Below are 17,798 nucleotides of genomic sequence, written 5' to 3' on the forward strand. Positions count from 1 at the left end.
AGCAAAGGGGTGGCGCACTTCCCTCCTCATCCTCGCTGCCAGCACGGGATGAAGGTGGGGAAGGACAGGCTGGAGCTGGGGTGGGGGGAACATAAAGCAAATGGGGGGGGCCCCCAAGAGGCAAAAGAGCCCAAAATGGCACAAAGGAGCACAGGGACCTCAGGTGCGGGCCCCCTCGTGCCGAGCGCGGGGCCGGCGCTGGGGCGGTGCTGCTGGCGGCCGGGGTTGGGCCATGGGGGGCGGCTGCAGTCGGGATCCTGCTCCCGGCCTCCTGGGGCGCTGCAAGGGAAGCCGCTTGGTGAGGGATGGATGCGACCCCGCTGCAGCAGCGCGGCTGCAGCCCTGTGCACCTATCACCCCAGCTCCGGTGCCATGGGGCCGGTGCAGTTACCTCTCGCGCTGGCTGTGGGGGGTGGCTGCCCGTGTCCCCCGTGGGTCCCTCTGCTGCGGCCGGGGGCTTCTTGGTGCCGGTGCTCAGGCTGGGGGCGGTGGCTGGGCCGGGGGGGGCCGCGGTGTCCCCGGGGCTGCCAAGGGCTGCGGCTGTGAGTGAGCTGCACCGGGACCGTGTGGAGTAACTGTTCTTGGGGTGGGAAACTGCGCGAGGAAGAGCCCTGGGGTCAGTGCTGGAGGTGGGACCTGAAGCATCCCCCTCCAGCAGCAGGAAAAGCAGGAAAGGGGGGAGCAGTACCTCCCTCACCTTGGCCAAAGGCAGCGATGCTCCTCTTGAGTACATCCAGGTCGCAAGAGAACCGTGCCACCCGGCCCAGGTCCTCATCGTACTTGCGCTCACTCACAAAGTGCTGCTCATGAGAGACAGAACACGAGGTTAGGGCAGGAAATTGAGGGGAAAACATTGCCACAAGTGGGAATCCGCACTGGGAGCTGCTCGGGGGCACTGGGAAGGGGGTGGTAATGGTCTTCTGGGAACCATTTCTGCTCCATGCAACCACCCCCAATCCATGGCACAATCCCTTCTCCATGGAACCATACCCAGTCCATACAGTTGGCACAGCCCTGGTCCCTGGACACTTGACAGAGGAGATGGTTTCTTACTGCACTAATCCTGTTCTAAGGCTGGCGTTTTACAGATCTCCAGTACCTAAAGGGACTACAGGAGACCTGGAGAGGGGCTTTGACAACGAATGCAGGGACAGGACAAGGGGAATGTCTTTAACCTGCCAGAGGGGAGATGCAGGTGGGATCTTAGAAGGAAGTTTTTCCCAATGAGGGTGGCGGGACATGGAATGGGTTGTATGGAGAAGCTGTGGCTGCCTCATCCCTGGCAGTGTTTAAGGCCAGGCTGGACTGAGCTTGGAGCAACCTGCTCCAGTGGAAGGTGGCCCTGCCTGTGATTAGAGCTGGAGGAGCTTTAAGGTCATTTCACCCCACCCCATTCCATGGTTCTGATCTACAAACCAAGGGCTTTAAATGAAGGTGTCCCCAGGGGAACAACCCCCTCCTGGTGGGTCTGGGCAGGAGCCTGCTGTGGGCGCACTCACCTTGATGTCAGCCCGGAGCTCCACCAGCTGCTCCTCAGACATCCTCACAGCCACATCTGTCATCTTCTTCAGTGCCTCCGCCTTCCTCTGCCGGCTGCCCAGGATCTCCACTGGGAACACAGCATGGCTCAGCACCACGCCAGGACCAGCACCGCACCACTATCAGGCTCCCCTGAGCCCCCCCTGCCCACCCATGCACCAGCAGCACTGGGAAAGCCCTTTTCATCCACCCTGATCATGGAGCTCTTTGGGAACAGCACCCCCACAGAGGCTCAACCAGGGCACAGGGCAGGTGGTGGCAGGGGGCAAGTCATGCTATGGACAGGCTTTGGCTGGGAATGGAGCCGGAATGTGGGAACAAGGGGGATAGGAGGTAATTCAATGGAATCCTGGTGCTGGGGGTCCCTCCAGCAGCACCCACAGCTCTTGCAGGGGAGAACAAGGGGCTTACTTGCTTCTGCTTTCACTTTGTCCATCTCGGCCAGCAACGCCACCTCCCGATCCATAAGGCTGGAATGACAGGGAGAAATGGAGCATTAAACAAAGGCTGGTGCTATCCCACAGCAGGGCAGGAGAGGGGTGGAGGGCGGCAGGAGCGAGCTGGGATCGGCAGCATCCTCAGCAACCTGCATCAGCCTCTGAGCACCACTGGAAAGGGGAGAGGGAGCTGTGGGGCTTTTTCCCACTGGGCTCCATCCCTGAGGAAAACAGGGAACAATGTGGAAAAGAGGAGTGGGATGAGCAGCAGATCCCTCCAGAGCTGTATCCACAGCATCCTCAGCTCTGCTCATCCCAAGGTTCCTCCTGCACAACCAGGGGATGTTGAGAGCTGGGAAGGTGCTTACTGGGAATGCTGTTACTTGGGAATGGGATTTCTTGGAGCCACGACCTGAATGCAAATCAAGGCACATCTGAATGCAGGCTCCCATTCCTGCTCCGTGAGGTGGGATCAATGGAAGCAATTCCCTCTGAGCAGCAGCTCTGACATTTACCTGCTTGTGGAGATTTATGGCCCATCCAGCTCCTGCTCTGGGCAGGATTGGTGCCACCAGGAGCACAGCCAGGGCCTGTCCTGGGGCAGGGACATGGAGCTGGGCAGAGCCAGCATCCGCTTGGGATGGAGCCTTCATTCCTGCTGCCGACCCATGGGGAAGCACATCCTGGTCCCTCTCTGCTGCCACAGTCCCCTCGCCAGGGGGCTTTGAGGATGTTTAAGCAGCACACAGGGAAGCACAAAGGCTCCAGGTGGGATTTCCCTCCTGGGATCCTTTCCAGCCCCACTGCTGTCCAGCCCACAGCTCCTTTTCCATAGGGAAGGTGAAGGTTGGGAACACCAGGAAGCCTCCAGGCTCAGCAGGACCAGAAAGGGCAGCCCTGACAGGCAGAGGTTAAAGCAGCCCAGGCTTTGCTGCTCCAATGCTCTGTTCCAGCTGAGCAAACCTGCTTCCAGGTCTGCCTTTGGCAGGAAGCCACCCAGAGGCCACAGGCTCTGCTGTGGGGTTTAAGGATCCACTTCATCCTCCTCTGGGTCATGGAGGGGGGAAGCAGCACGGAAAAGCCCATTAAAGAAGGTGAAGGTGCTGGAGGGCAGCAAAGGGAACGTTTCCCTTCTCCCTGGGCAGCAGCTCCCAGGATGTTTGCTGAGGGAGGATCCTCTGGGCTGGCTCCCCCCTCCCTGCTCCCGGAACCGTGTCCTGCTCGGAGCCAGGGCTCTCCCAGCGTGACGTGAGTGCTCCACAGGCAAAGGTGAGGAGCTGCCCACAGGGAGAGGGTTTGGCTTGGAGGCACCAGGAACACCCTTAACCTGCCCTCTGGGGCTGGGGGAGGCTCCTCAGGTCAAACATAACCTCAGAACAGAGTCAAGAGCTGGGCTGAGAATGGGGCAGGATGGTCCCTGGTGCTGCTGCACCCCCAGCAGATCCATGTCTCCCTGAAGTGAGGATCTCAAGGAGCAACGGTTGCTCCTCACAGCCACATGCTGAGCTCCAGCGCAGGGTGAGCACCAGGCTGACAGCTCCTCACACCTCCTGCATCCACAATGGTTCTGTCAGACACGAGCCCCAGCTCAGCAGAGCCTCAAATCCCACCTCACAATGAGCTTAGCCTCTGTGCCAGCTCCTCAGCACCCTCACAGGGAAGAATTCCTTCCTAAGAAGCCATTTCAATCTCCCCTCTGGCAGGTTAAAGCCATTCCCTTTGTCCTGGCCCTCCATTCCTTATCCAAAGCCCCTCTCCAGGTTTCCTGTAGCCCCTTTAGGCACTGGAGCTGCTCTAAGGTTTCCCTGGAGCCCAGCTCTCAGCCTGGCTCCATGGCAGAGCTGCTCCAGCCCTTGGAAAGTTGCAGTTTTATCCCAGGTGGATTTGCCCAAAGCTGGAACACCCGGATCTATCCCTGCATGGAACTCACCTGCTCTGCAGCTCAGCAAAGACCTGCTTCATCTTCTTGATGGAAGCATCCATCTCCTCCTTCACCACCACCCGGTACCGTGCCAGCGACACAGTGCAGCGTTGTAGATCCTTCACTGACTTCTCAATGTTGGAGCCTACCAAGAGACAGAGCAACCTCGAGCCTTGTCCTCCCAGCAGTGACCAGCTACCAATGGCATTCCCCCTCCTTTCAACACCAGGCATGGCCTGGGGTAAAATCTCCTTTCCCCAGGAGGCATCCAGCACTTCCCTCTGTGGCAGTGATATTCCTCCATGTTTCCCAATCCCCAAGAGAAACCAAATGCATTTGTAGTAGGGACCCGTTCCAAAGCCACCCACCCAACACCAAATGATGCTTTGCATGGAGGGAATTCTCTTGGAAAGGAAGATGAAGGCTCTTCCCTTGCAAGGATGGCTCTGGCCCCATGGTGAGCCCTCTGCCCAGCTCTCTGGAGCTCACTGCCCTGCCAAGCTGCATTAACCCCACTCCTGACAGTATCCCTGTGCGGGAGGAGGACAAGGACACCACCTCATGTCCCTGCACTGAACAGAAACCCAGCGGGCTCTACAGTGCCTCCTGTCCCCCGTGGTGCCTGCAAGAGCTCAGCTGTGCAGGAAGCACATGGCAAGGGGGGGACAGGGGACAGAGGTGGTGGCTGTCACCTCTGCTGACAGGATGTGCCCAGCATGTGGCCTTCCTCACCCAGATGAGAGCCAGGCTGGAGATGCTGCGAGGAGTGACCCAGCCCCGCTCACACCCGCTCTGCTGCTGCAGGCACTGGAGCTAAACTGCTGCCACAGGTCCTGCTGCACGGAAGGAGCAGGGGGAGAGCAGGGGGGCAGGGTGCAATGAGCTGCCCAGAGGCAACCAGGGTGTTCGTTCACATTAAAATCAACGTCTGACAGTGCTGCTGTGGCACAGACACAGCGAGAGCCTGGCCTGCAGCAACCTGCTCTGGCACTTGGGGGGCAGAGACAGCAATGGGAGGGCAGAGCTGACACTGGGGGTGCAGAGCTGGCAATGGGGGGGCAGAGCCTCAGGTCTTACCCAGCTTCCTGTTGGCAGGAGACAGGGGCACGTCCTCAAGGCGGGTTGCAGACAGGGAGGCAGGAGTGGAGTGGCTCAGTGCTGACCTGGACAGAGATCTGCCAGTGCTCCGGTGCTCAGGCTGCTGCCTGAGGGATGCAGGGCTCTGGGAAGGATGCAGGGTGAGCGATTGTGTGTCAAAGTCTGCTATCCCATTCGCTAGGTCAGGCACTGCTGTAGGAAAGCACACTGCTTTAAAGGGGGGGGCTGGGAGGGCGGCAGAGCGCTGTCCACCGCCACCACCACAAGCAAAGCAAAGCAGAGACCGGCCCCTCGGAGCTGAGCTGGCCTCCGAGGGGGCAGGAGGCAGCTCCTCTGCTTTGGGAACACTCAGTGCTCGTCTCATACAACTAGGGAATGGGTTAGAAGAGACCTTAAAGCTCCTCCAGCTCCAACCCCTGCCACGGGCAGGGACCCCTTCCACTGGAGCAGCTTGCTCCAAGCCCCTGTGTCCAACCTGGCCTTGAGCACTGCCAGGGATGGGGCAGCCACAGCCTCTCTGGGCACCCTGTGCCAGCGCCTCAGCACCCTCACAGGGAAGAGCTTCTGCCTAAGAGCTCAGCTCAGTCTCCCCTCGGGCAGGTTCAAGCCATTCCCCTTGGCCTGTCCCTATAGGCCCTTGTCCAAACCCCTGCCCCTTTAGGTACTGGAGCTGCTCTAGGGTCTGCTCTTAAGGAGACTTAAGGGGCTGAATCAGCCCAGCTCCCAGCCTGTCTTCAGCAGGCTCCTGAAGTGCTCCCTGGGCACTGACCTGCTCGGGGGGGCCCTGCTGGGCACTCACACTCCTCCAGCTCCCTGGCATCAATGGAGAGCGCATCCAGACCCTCGCTGAGTGAATCCACGGACTCGGTGTCATGGGCACAGCCGTTGACATGGAATCCGTTCATCCCGCCCTTCCCGGCGCTTCCCGGTGCCTCCTCCCCACTGGATGCTGGTTTCCCCAGCTCCGGGAGGCTGCTGGGCTCTGCCTGTGGCTTGGGTTTGGGTTTCTTCTTCTTGTTCTGGGGATTGGAAATCGCACCACAAAAAGGGGGAAAAGCATTAAGTGAAATTCCTGAAGGGAATTCTGCCTGCAGACAGGAGCTGAATTAAAGCCTTTAGAGCCCAAGTTGCTCCCAGTCCCGGGCACAGCAGAAGGGATTGACTCCACAATGAACACAGACCCAGCAGCATTAAAGCACAAAGCACCAAGAGCAGCGCCCTGCTTATCACACAGGGGCTGAGTCATGATGGGGAGCACCCAGGGTTGCTGTGCTGGGGTGCTGTACCAGGGTGCTGTGCCCACCCTCCCCTCATCCCCCAGCACAGGCCACGATTCCTCTCTGCCCTCCCCACCCTCCCCACCTCGTGCTGCTGCTCTTCACGTATTCAAAGGAGCCCTTTTGAATAATGATGATTTGACTCCTGGTCCTGGTGGATTCAGGCATTAGAATATCAAATGTGGGCACTTTGCAGAGCTCCGTTTAACCCTTTTGCTGAGCAAACACCCCCAAAAGCTGCTGTGACAAAAGAAATCCATGTCCTCTGAGCTCAGCCCCAAACGTGCCTGCTCGGCTCTGCTGCCAAACACAGCAACGTGCCTGGAGTGAGTTAGAGCAGAGCTCTGCAAGGACCAGGGGACCTGACCCGCATCTCCCCACGCCGTGCGTGGGTCAGTAGAATGAAACAGCAGTGAGGACAGGAGCCCAGAGCCTTTGCTTGGGATGCTGGGCCTGACAAGTACAGCAAATGCAAATGTGGTTGATGCTGGGTACAACTGGCTCTGTAAATCACTGCCCCTGCAGTCAGGCTCTGCTAACCCACAGCTACAGCAACACCACACCTGCTCCTTGCCTCTCCTCTGGGTCTGAAGCTCTGAACACAGGGAAATGTTTTGGCAAAATGCCTTGTGAAAGCATTACCTTTTTCTTGCCTGTTACAGTCCATTCCTTCAGTACTTCACTGGCGTTGCCTGGAACAAAAGGCAGGGGTGAGGCTCTCCCCTGGAACACTCCCCAGAGCTCAGGGTCAATGTTTGCAGGGACCGGTTTCAGTTTTGCTTTGGGAATAGGGTTTCTCCCTTTCAACACAGTCCCAGGATTAAAAACCAAGGAAAAGCCACCCCTTCCCTCTGGCTTTGTTCACTGAAGGCTGAGGGAGCTAAGATGCTGCTGAGCTCCAGCTCAGCTCCCTGCTGGGCTCTCTCCAGAGACTGCCTGTTAGGAGGCTGCTCACACCTTCTGCAGGCCAGAGGCTGGCAGGGATGGGCAGCGCAGACAGAGCTGCAGAGCCCAGCCCTGGCACCTCACCAGGGCAGCAAATGCACCCAGCCAGGCCCAGGCAAAGTCCCCTGTGTACTCTCACTCTGTACACAGGGGCAGGAGCGCCTGCTCTCATCAAACCTCCTGTACCTCAGGAGCCATCAACCACTTCTCTCTGACGCTGGGAACACACCCAGCTAAGCAGGATCCCCGTTAGTGCCTGTGGATGTGCCACCAGCCCCAGGTACCTTCCATGAAGGCTTGCACCGTCCTGTCCACGCAGTTGTCAAAGTGCTGCAGCACGAGCACAATCTCATTGTTGCTCCTGTTGGGGACGATGGCTCTCACAGCACTGATCTGCAGGGGACACAAGGGGACATGGAGAACCTGTGTGCTTCATCCCACCCAAACCAGACCCAGGGACCTCCTCATGCACCACTGAGCCTGAGTAAAACCTGGCTTTTGATGGAGTGAGCTCCTGGCCAGCACCATCCTTCCCCTGGGAGAGATGGGGATACAGCACCAGGAGCTCTCCAGCACAGGGCAGTTGAGGGTCTCAGCACACATTTACCTTCTCCTTCATGTTTTCAAAGGTTCCTCCCTGGGCCAGCACCGTGTTGGACTGCACATCAAAAACAAAGCCAGAAGGATCTGCAGAGGGAAAGGCTCTTCTGAGCACCAGGCACCAGAGGTGGGAGCTCAGCTCCAAACTGCTGCTTTGCCAACAGCCTACAAGTGAAGGACCAGGTTCTGCCCAGCCAGGTAGAATCTGCTTTGCCAACGCCCTCCTAACCCTAAAGTTACCCAGAGTCAGCTCTGGGTCAGTTTAACCAACCATGAAGCAAAGGAGCTCGCTGGGGCAGAGCTGCTCCCACTCTATGTCCATACTCATCCCAGCCCAGCACTAAGGAGTTAAGAGCAGCCTGAGAGCCCGGAGCAGTGGTTAAGAGTCCCCTCCACCTGCAGATACAAATGGCAAGCAGACTGATAAATGGGCTGGAAGATGTAGCAGCCTGTGTTCCTGCCAGCCACCATCTCCAAGGTAATGTTTAAATGTTCCAGGAGAGGCCCATAACAGAGACAGGCACGATGCCAGCTCTGAGGCCCACCGGTGGGGCACATAAATCTGAGCCCCACACAAGCTCCTGGTGTCACAGGGGCTGCAGGAAAGGGATCCTACAACACAACGTGCTTCCAAGCAGTGGCTCACTGCTGGCGAGGGTTCTCTTGCACCCCGATGCCTTGAGCCCTGCGTGGAGCTGGGGAGAAACCAGAGGAAGCTCCTCGGGTGGCTTTGGGGAGCACCAGGGGAGGGATATGTGCCATAGGGCCGCTATTCCAAGCTGCTGATCCATGTTCTTCCCCCCACCTCCTCTAAATAAGCAGGATGCGCTTCCGAGCCACCCCATTGACTTCCAGAGACATTGATGTAGCATTTAAAACAGCTGCCTCCAAGCCCTGCCAGAGCCCAGCGCGATGGAAAGGTCAGGCTCCTGTGGGACTGCACACAAGCAGTTCAAGCCTTCCTCGTCCATCCTTCCCCAGGAGCACGTTCCCTCCAGCTTCCCAAGCCCAAATTCCTAACTTCCAGCCCTTCATCTCCTCAGTGGCTCTGCCAGCACTGAGAACAGCGATCCTCCCTCAAAATCCCTGCGGAGCCACCTCCAAGGATGCAGGAGCAGGGAAGATGAAGCTCTGCCCATCCTGAGCCGCTCCATCGCAGCAGCTTCGCTTCCACTCAGCTCTTCCAGGACTGGAGCTCAGCCCCAGTCCTGTGGATGGGAACGTGTTTGTCACACACGGATCCACCCAACACTGCCCCTGAGCACCCAGAAACAGGGCTCTGCTGTGACACTGGGGATGTGCAGGAAGGGTGGAACATGAAACACTGGCACCGTGGCACCGGAGCCACCAACACATCCAAATCCCATCCCATGGGATAGGAGAGGCTCCTGACCAAAGCTCAGGCTTTGTGTCCATCAGGCTGATCCCCTCTGCATTACTCTACACACACACTGAGCCCCAGGGGTGGTGCCCACAGCCCCCACTGCTTCCTGCTCCCACTGCATCCTCCAGTCACACAGGTAGGAAGAATCCCTTCATCCCAAAGCATTTCCTTGTGTGTTGCAGTGCTATTTATTGGAGTAACCAATACAGGATCCTTCCAGCTCCCCTGGGGCCTGGAGCCAGCCCTTGCTCTGTGAAACACTCCATCAGCTCTTATGGAAACTCCTTTAAGGCCCCAAGAGCAGCTTCAACTGGAATTTCTCCCACATTTGGGGTTTTGTGGCTCCGGCCAAAACTTTCCCAAAGACATGTCACCAATCCCAGATTCCTGCTTTCCAGCTCCTCGGTGCAGCCCTGGCAGCAGGTGCTGCTTCCCTCAGGACCAAAGTGTGGCTGGATGTGATCTGACCCCTTTACAGATGGAGCCGCTTCCTCCTCTGCACAGATCTGATGAGTAAAGTGTGAGTAACCTCCAGCAGCACCAAGCCCTGCACAGCTGCACCACTCAGAGCTGAGCTCTTCATCGCTGTGCTCATGGCACTGCTGGACCAGGGGGGCTCCCATCCCTTCCACAACTGCTGCATTATTCAAAGTGGGCCTGGCTGGCTCCTCTCTCCTTTGTTCTGCTGCCGAGGGGCTTTGTTCCGCTTCCAGAACAAGCCATTCCTTACCTGAGCAGCAGCAACACTCCCTGGCAGAGGGCTGGGAATCGCTCCTTGCCTGCATTAACATTCCAAAGCAGCAGGAAAGTGGTCATTGGCAATTCAAGGCCAGGCAGGAGGCTTGGTTTAACCCTCACTTCCCCTCATGGCCTGGTGCTGGAGAGCAGCAAGACAAAGCCTTGAGCATCTTGCTCTGTGTCATGGTCCAGATCCCTTCACTTTCCTCCAGGAGCCCTCCAGGTGTTCGCTCCATGCTGCTCTGCCCCACAGCACCCAGGGCTGCTCTCCTTCAGCCAGACCCCCAGGATCAGCTTCCCACGATCCCTCTCCCTGTTCCCCACCAGGACCCGTTATTGCCCCCCTGTTCCTTCTGTTTGCCTCTTGCCAGGCTCCGTTCCCAGCATCGTTCCATCTTCCTCATGCTCCTGAAGCTTCCAGGAGCACAAGGAACAACCAGCACCTTCCAAACACGTTCCTACATCATCCTACCCAGTTGCCACCGCTGCTCCTCAAGGCTCCGAACCCAGCAGGGCCGAGCTGTCCGAGGACACAGCTCCTCAGGTAGGCAGCAAAAGCTGCTCGGATGCAGACAATGGGAACTGTCAGCCCCATTCCCTTCAATTATTAATTAGGAGCCAGTTCAAATAGAAGGAGAAGCCACAAACCCCCTTGCTCTCCCTGGCACCGCACACTGGGATTAATTCTCCACTCGGGACAAAGCTCATCCCTCCCTGGAATACACTGCCTGGGGCTGGAGCAGCAGGAACAGACAAACCAGGGAGGAAAAAGCAAGGAGAAAAGCTGCTCCCAACCTGCTTCTTGTCCTTTTCCACAGGGGAAAGGGATTGAAGGAGGTCAAGTTGGGATCAGGGAACTGAGCTTGCCCATCCCAAGTTTCCCAATTGGATTCCTGGAAGGACAAGAAGGGCCAAGGCAGGAGAGGGTGGACAAAGGCTGCAGCAGGAATGGGGTCTAGTTTTGGTAGAGCTGATCCCATAAGGAATCCATAATTCCTCATGAGAGAACCAGAATTCCCTGTGAGGGACCTGGAATTCCTCATGAGGAACCTCCTGGGTTCCCCAGGCCCTGGGGCCAGAAGGCATCAAGTGGGGCCCGCAGTCTCATGCATCCAAAGGGCTCTGCAGCCCTGCTGTATCCTGGTTTTCCTCTCCCGTCTGCACCCGTCATGTCCCAGCGGGATTCAGGAGACGATCCCTGTCCAGCCACACATGAAATGCTGCTCAAGCTGTCACCAGGAGGCTCGGAGCTGTCACCACGGAGGTGACAAGGAACTGCAGCAGCTCTGATGGGGACCCAGCAAACCCAATTAACTCCTTCCCTAATGGAGAGCTTAGGAATAACTGGTGCCCATTGCAGCATTCCATGGCTCTTACCTCTGGTGTTTTGCTTCCTAGACATTTCCAGGCACACGGGAAGGGGGAATGACAACAGCAGCAGTATCCTCGCTCCCAAGCAATGGATCCAAGCAGGAAGAAGCAGGGATCTGGGATGGAATGGTCAAACGGGGTCTGGGGTAGCAGCTGCAACCAAGGCGCTTCCTGGGAAGAGGAGCTCCTGGTCAGGAAGGCTTCCCTGGGAAAGGGAAAGTCTCAGGATCTGTAGAGGAAGGAAATGGGAATATCAAGGAAGGAAAGGGCTGAAGTGATGCTGAGGACACCCCCAGGCTTCTTGGAGCCACCTTAGGAAGGGAATCAGTGTCAAGCAGGGAAAGGGAGGGATGTGAAACAGCACCAGGATCCAGGTGCAATTCCAACAGGCTCCATTCCAAGCTGCTTTAAGCCAGTGCCTAAGGAGAGAGGGATAAACCCCCCAGAACAGCAGCATTCCCATAAGTTTTTCAATGCCTTTTCCCTGGTTAAGCCAAGCAAGCTGGAGCCCAAACCTGCCTGTCCATGTTGAATTGCAGCATTCCCCGTGCCAGCCCTGACTGAGGGAGGCAGTGAGAGGCCAGTGACAGGTTAAACAAAGAACAAGAGGATCCACAAGGTAAGGAAACAATGGAAGGGGAGGATCCGGCCCTGCACAAAGCCTCAAAGCTGGAACCAAAATGGGAAAAATAGGCAAAAACAAGGAAAAGCCATCCCCAGACACTGGCCATTGGTTGTGAGGAATGCAGAGAGGCTCCTGGCACACAGGAACTAACCTCAGTGAGGCAGGTTCAGCCCCAGGGCCCAGGCCCAGGCATTCCCATCATTGGGATTTTATTTGCTTCGGAGCTGTTTCGAATCCCTGCCCCTGAAAATCCAAATCCCAGAGCAAAGAAAGGGATTTTTACCTGCCAAGAATCCCAGAACATTCCCAGTTACATCCTTTCATTCCTTCAGAGGCACCAAATCCCCCCCTGGAAAACACGGTGGCCATTCAGCTCTGCTCCAGCTGGGAATTCCAAGCGGGATCAGGCACAGCTCGGAGTAGTTTCACTTCCCGCTGTGCCCGCACCGGGAATGGCTCTGGAGGCGGGAGTTAAGGGCGGGTGGGGAAGGTGCCCTGTGACACTGGAGCTCTGTACCTGATCCCACGTGGAAAAGCCAATCCCAAAGCACTTTAGCAGCCCAGAGTTTTCCCTGTTCCAAAGGGGAAAACTGAACAGTGCTGAAGTCCTGTGGTGGGAACAAACATAGAACAGCCTTGGAATTACTCCTTGGCAAGCTGGATTCCAAGCATGGGAGTGATACCAGGCTGGCAACCAAAGCCTACAGGGATGTGAGGATGGGAAGATGCAGCCCATGGAAAGAGCCCCCTGTTACCGACACAGGAAAAGTTCAGCAGATCCCATTGGAAACAAACGTTCCCATTAACGGTACAACCAGCAGCTCCTTCGGGAAGCAGGCAAAGCTCTGGCACTTTAAAGGCAGCAGGAAAGAGCCAGGTTCGGAATCACACAGCAGCTGCTCCCTCTCCAGCTCTCGACTTGTGGAGCTCAACAGCTCCCTGTGGAAGGGAAAGGGACGAACAGGGAGCAGTTTGTCTGGATTTGGGTTTAGGAGACTATGGAAGAGCTTTTTGCTGGGAAATGGTGAATTCTGACAGGGAATGAGCTGCCGGAGGGGTTTCACATCCACACTGTGCAGCAGTGCCTGGCCCTGGGGTTCAGCAGCCATCTCCCTTCCTGGTTTTGATCTCCATGGAGCTCATCCAGAGCCATTCCTGGAGCCATCCCAGAGCCATTCCCAAAGCACATCCCAGAGGAGAAATGCTCCAGGGTGTAACGGAGCACTTACAACCCCATTGTCCAAGCCTCCAGCACCTCGGGAATGCAGGAGCTTCCCCAGCTCTGAATCCCTCCTGTGGGGAATTAACTCTATCCCCAGCCTGGGCCAGCTCCAGAAGGGATGGTTCCATTGGGGATACCGGGATTTATTCTACCTGCCATAGGACACAGGAAGTTTTAGCAGCAAATCCCAGTTCACACACACAGCTGCTCCAATAGAGCCTCCATCCTTCCTGCTCCAAGAACTTTTCTTCCCTGAAACAGGCCACAGATCATTCCCATTGGAACCCCACATCCAGGAGCAGGGAACTGCAACCTGGGAATGGGGTTTTATCCCCTCAAACCCTTTCTCAAAGCTCCTTCCAGCAAACACCAGCTGGACTGGAGCGAGGCGCCAGCACGAAGCAGCTTTTCCCTTTGCATGAGGCCTTTCCTGCTGCTGGAGGAAGGACTGGGAATGATACAACGACAAGAACCATCTGAGGATGAATAAAATCAGGTTCTCAATATCCCTCACAGATCTGGGGAAGGCGGTTCCTGGTGTTTCCTTGGGAAGGAGCATGAAGCCGGGAGAGAACAGGCTATATCCCGATTGAATCCCCACTTTCCATGTCCCTGCTCCCGCTGCACTGTGCCCAGGCATTTGCAATTCCCAAACATCCCCCTCTCAGCCTTCACTGGGCAGCACTTAGGGGCATGAAGGAGGAACAGGATGGATTCCCGAGGGGAAAACAGAAGGGAACACTGGGATACATCCCAATGGTGCTTCCCAACACTGGGATCCAGCTTCCAAGTACCTGAACAAGGAGCAGAGTGGGGTCTCTGCTCCTTGGGCAGGATTCCTGCTGGGATGCTGCTGCCACACTCAGATTCCACAAAGTGGGAATCACTGGTGGGATCAAGATCCTCTCTGCCCTCAGAGAGACGTGGAAACACTGCTCCCCACGGCTGGGAATGGGGCTTGGAGGGAGGACCACTGCTCCCCACAGAGGGGATGGGGCTGGAGGGGGGGGATAATCCCCATCACCCCCCCATTACCCCATAACCACCCCCAAAGCCGCTCCCCCCACCCCCCACGGCCGCCCCACCGAGGCCTCCCAGGCCCCAGCACCCGCTCAGGGCCCACACGGTCCCCACCCGAGGCCCTGGACCCGGTTCCGGGGCCCCCCCTCACCTCAGGCCGCCGCGATGCACCGGGAGGGGGGCGGAGGGCCGCGGCCCGGCAGGAGCCCTGAAGCCGCCCCACAACCAATCAGGACGCGGCCACCGCTCGCTAGCCAATAGCGACCTGGGATTTCCGCAAAACTCCCGACCTCCGCCAATAAGAGAGAGGGAGTCCGCCCTCCTGCTCCGCCAGCCTTTCAGATGAGACGCCGGGGCCGGGCAGAGCGCTTCTGGCCAATGAGAGGGCAGAAGGGAGCATCGGCGAGAGGAGGGTGGTGCCCCGCCAGCCAATGGAGAAGAGGTTCGTCTGACGCAACGGCGAAAGCCCCGCCCCTCACGCCGGGAAAAGCGGGACCAACCTCCGCCGAGAGCCAATCGGATCCACGAGGGACGGGCCGGGGCGGGGCTGCTGGTGCCGAACGTGGACGGAAACTGCCGAGAGCCACCGCCCTGAGGCGGAAACACCCGAGTGCTCTCCGGGAACGGCCGAAGGCTGAGCTGGGGGGGGTGGGTGGTGAGCGGCTGAGTTCGGGGCTGAGGGTTCGCGGCCGCGCTCCGCCTAAACAGCTCCGGAGCTGGCGGGTGTGGAAGGAACGGCGAGTCCCCCGTGCACAGACAGCGTGCAAGGCTTTGCACAAGCCCCGTGTGATGGCTCACCCATCCCTGTGCATCCCTGTGGCCCCCCACCCCTCGCTCATGTCTCACTAGAAGGAACAAGGCAGCAGAGAGAGGGAAACTCGTGTTCACCCGCCCCGGCATCAGCCCGGGGCTCTCCTGGGCCCTGCCAGCTCCTCGTAGGCCTCCAGCAGCTCGATGAAGCGCCGCTCGGCCTCCTCTGCGCGGTGTCGGTTGTGGTCCGGGTGCCAAAGCTTCACCAGCTCTCGGTAGCTCCAGTGCACGGCCTCGATGGAGGAGCCAGGTGGGAGACCTAGGACCTGCGGGCGAGAGGGGGCTGTGGGGTCCTGACACGCTCCCGGGGCCATACCAGTACCTCCAGCAGCTGGAGGGGACCCCAGAAAGGGGGTTTGTCCCCCCTAAGGGCACGGCAGCCCCCGCCCCCCATGGACTCCGCAGCCCCGCATCCCCCTGCAGCATTCCCCTTCCGCCCGGTACCCAGCTCCGCATCCTGCACCTCAAACGCCCTCCGCTGCCGCTCGCTCCTTTCGACGCCGGCGCCGCATCCCCGGGAGCCGCCAGCAAAGCCCAAGACCTCAGCGAGGAGCCGCCCGGCGCGGAGAGGCAGGAGCAGGCGCTCGGTGACCGCACGGGCCAGCGCCAGCGCTCCGCTGAGCCCGCGGCAGGCGAGCGGCGCGGCGAAAGCCACAAGCGCCAGCGCCAGGCGGCAGAGCCGGGCTCGCAGCCGGGGCCGCGGCGCCCGTTGGTGCCGGTAGCGCCGGTGCCGCTGCGCGGCGATGGCAGCGGCCACGCTGATGGGCAGTAGCGCCAGCACCCGGCCCTGGAACAGGAGGGAGGCAGCGAAGGCTGCGGCCACCGTGCGGGGCGCCTCCGATTTCTGCTCCCCCACCGAGGCCACCAGTTGCACCCCGAGCCCCGCGGCCAGGGGCTGCACCAGCATCGCCGGTACCCCCGGCAGCCCCAGCGCCGCAGCTAGCCCGAAGTACACCCCCACCAACACCTGCCCAGCCAGGCGCAGGGCGCTGAGCGCTGGTACTGGCCCAGTGCGGGCCACGGGAGCCCCGTTGGCCATGGCCACCCAGCTCGGGAGGTGCCACACGTCCCAGAGCCACCCGGCACCGAAGCCACCCAGTGTGAGCATCCAGAGCAGTGCGTGGCTGTCCCGGCCCAGGTAGAAGTGGTGCAGCCCCAGAGGCCCCCCAAGAGCCCACAGGCCGTAGGCCACCAACAGCTGCTTGGTCATGGTGTGTGTCACCGCCCCGGGGGGCACCGGCACGGCCGCGGTGTTCGGCACCCTGCGAGGTGGATGGTGCCATTAGGGACCCTCAGGTTGTGCTCTGTCCCCCCCCACGACAGACCCCTCCAGTGGAGTCCTACGTGCCTGTTCAGGACCAGTGCACACTAACATGGCTCCCGTGTGTCCACCCACAATAGTGCATCCCCACCCAGCACCCACCAGGCCCACCCAGTGCCCCATAAACCCACCCATGAACACACTCAGGGACCCAAGTCCATCCAGGACCCCATGAGCCCACCCAGGACCCTCTGACCCCACCCAGGACCCCATGAACGCACCCATGGACCTATAAGCCCCCCCGACCCCTATCTTGACCCACCTCTTCCCATGGAGCTCCAGTGGTGCCGCTCCCCTCATAGACTTTGCCCCACACACCATCGGTCAAAGGGCACTGGCACCGGCAGCAGTGCTGGGACAGCAGGTGGGGGACAGCCCCCCAGCAGCGCCACAGGCTCCCCCGCCCGGAGGCACCGGGTGCGGGGTGGACTTGAGCCCCCCCGGGCCCCGTGCAGCCTCTGTTTGCTCAGCGCCGCCGTGTTTGCCGGGATTAACCGGCTGCAGCCTCCAATTTGGGCTCATCCATTATTAACGGCTCCGCAGCCATCCTGCGCCAGGGGCTCAGCCCCGGGGGGGGGGGGGGCCTGAACCCCCCCTAGGCTCAGAATACCCACAGCGATGCAGTCGATGGACTTTGGGGTGTGTCACCCCACCAAGCACAGCACCAGGGCTGGAGGGGGCCCCCAGCACTGGGGTGGGGGCCGAGAGGCAGGATGTTGGTGGCAATGGGCTGATGCTGTGGTGGAACGGGGGCAGAAGGGAGATGCTGTGAGCAATGGGGGATGCTGTGAGCAATGGGAGGATGCTGAGAGGCAATAGGGGAGATGCTGTCGGGCCCCCCCGCCCCGCTGCCTGTCAGGACGCGCTGACAGCGCCCCCCCCGCTCCGCCCGCCCCGCCTGGCTGCCTCCTTGACAGCGGGTCCCAGCGGCCTCGGCCCATGCTTCGCTGCCTGGCGCGGGGGGGCTCAGCCACATCACCCTCAATAGAGGACCCCCCCGTGGATGGGTGGGCTTCTCAGCCCCCAGGATCCCCCCCAGGAACCCCCCGGCTGCGGGGTGGCTCTGTCTGTGCCCCCTGCTGCAGACCAGGATGGATGCAGGAGGTGGGGGGGCTCTCACATCTTCATCGATTCCTTTAAGTAACCCCAATTCCAAATGTCAGATTTGCCTCCAGCACTGGGGGCGGATGGAGCCCGCGAGTGGTCGCAGCTCCGTGTGCCCCCAGCCGTGTGTGCAGGGCAGCCCTTGGGGTGCCCCAGTCGTGGGGGGCCATGGGGGGTCTCCATGTGATTGGTGCCGCAGCCACCAGCGCTGGTGTCATCGACCCCTGGAGCGTCCCTGTGAGCTGAGGCATCTGTCACCGCTTGGGGACACGGGCACCGGGCTGGGGACACGCCAGGGACCATGGCCAGGACCTCATCCTGCCGTGTCCTCACATACCTGTCCCAATTCACCTGTATCCCCATGCACACGTGCCCCGATGCGCATC

The 17,798-nt window shown here is 59.5% G+C and overlaps 2 protein-coding genes across 4 annotated transcripts; both read right to left on the reverse strand.

Annotated features, from left to right (window-relative positions):
• Positions 1-151: 151 nt before the first annotated feature.
• SPATS2 (spermatogenesis associated serine rich 2) lies at positions 152-13,929 on the reverse strand. Of its 3 annotated transcripts, XM_061361742.1 has the most exons (13): positions 13,310-13,929; positions 11,317-11,539; positions 7,825-7,904; positions 7,502-7,610; positions 6,915-6,964; positions 5,765-6,014; positions 4,975-5,187; positions 3,907-4,042; positions 1,951-2,009; positions 1,500-1,609; positions 698-800; positions 392-594; positions 152-279 (listed from the first exon to the last, which is right to left on the reverse strand). In XM_061361742.1, the coding sequence occupies exons 2-13, from the start codon at positions 11,339-11,341 to the stop codon at positions 160-162; spliced, it is 1,458 nt and encodes a 485-aa protein (XP_061217726.1). In that variant the 5' UTR covers positions 11,342-11,539; positions 13,310-13,929; the 3' UTR covers positions 152-159. The 3 variants fall into 3 exon arrangements, with proteins under 3 accessions (XP_061217726.1, XP_061217727.1, XP_061217725.1); XM_061361743.1 differs by lacking the exon at positions 13,310-13,929 and having other exon boundaries at positions 4,975-5,184; positions 11,317-12,311; XM_061361741.1 differs by lacking the exon at positions 13,310-13,929 and having other exon boundaries at positions 11,317-12,311.
• A 1,115-nt stretch (positions 13,930-15,044) lies between these two features.
• DNAJC22 (DnaJ heat shock protein family (Hsp40) member C22) lies at positions 15,045-16,285 on the reverse strand. Its single transcript, XM_061361753.1, has 2 exons — positions 15,451-16,285; positions 15,045-15,253 (listed from the first exon to the last, which is right to left on the reverse strand). Exons 1-2 carry the CDS (start codon positions 16,195-16,197, stop codon positions 15,077-15,079), a joined length of 924 nt encoding a protein of 307 aa, XP_061217737.1. The 5' UTR covers positions 16,198-16,285; the 3' UTR covers positions 15,045-15,076.
• Between the last annotated feature and the right edge of the window lie 1,513 nt (positions 16,286-17,798).

The sequence above is a fragment of the Neopsephotus bourkii genome, unplaced genomic scaffold (genome assembly GCF_033783945.1).
Source record: "Neopsephotus bourkii isolate Nb327-2 ecotype Australia unplaced genomic scaffold, CSIRO-AGI_Nbou_v1 NB_1063, whole genome shotgun sequence".
NCBI lineage: Eukaryota > Metazoa > Chordata > Aves > Psittaciformes > Psittacidae > Neopsephotus > Neopsephotus bourkii.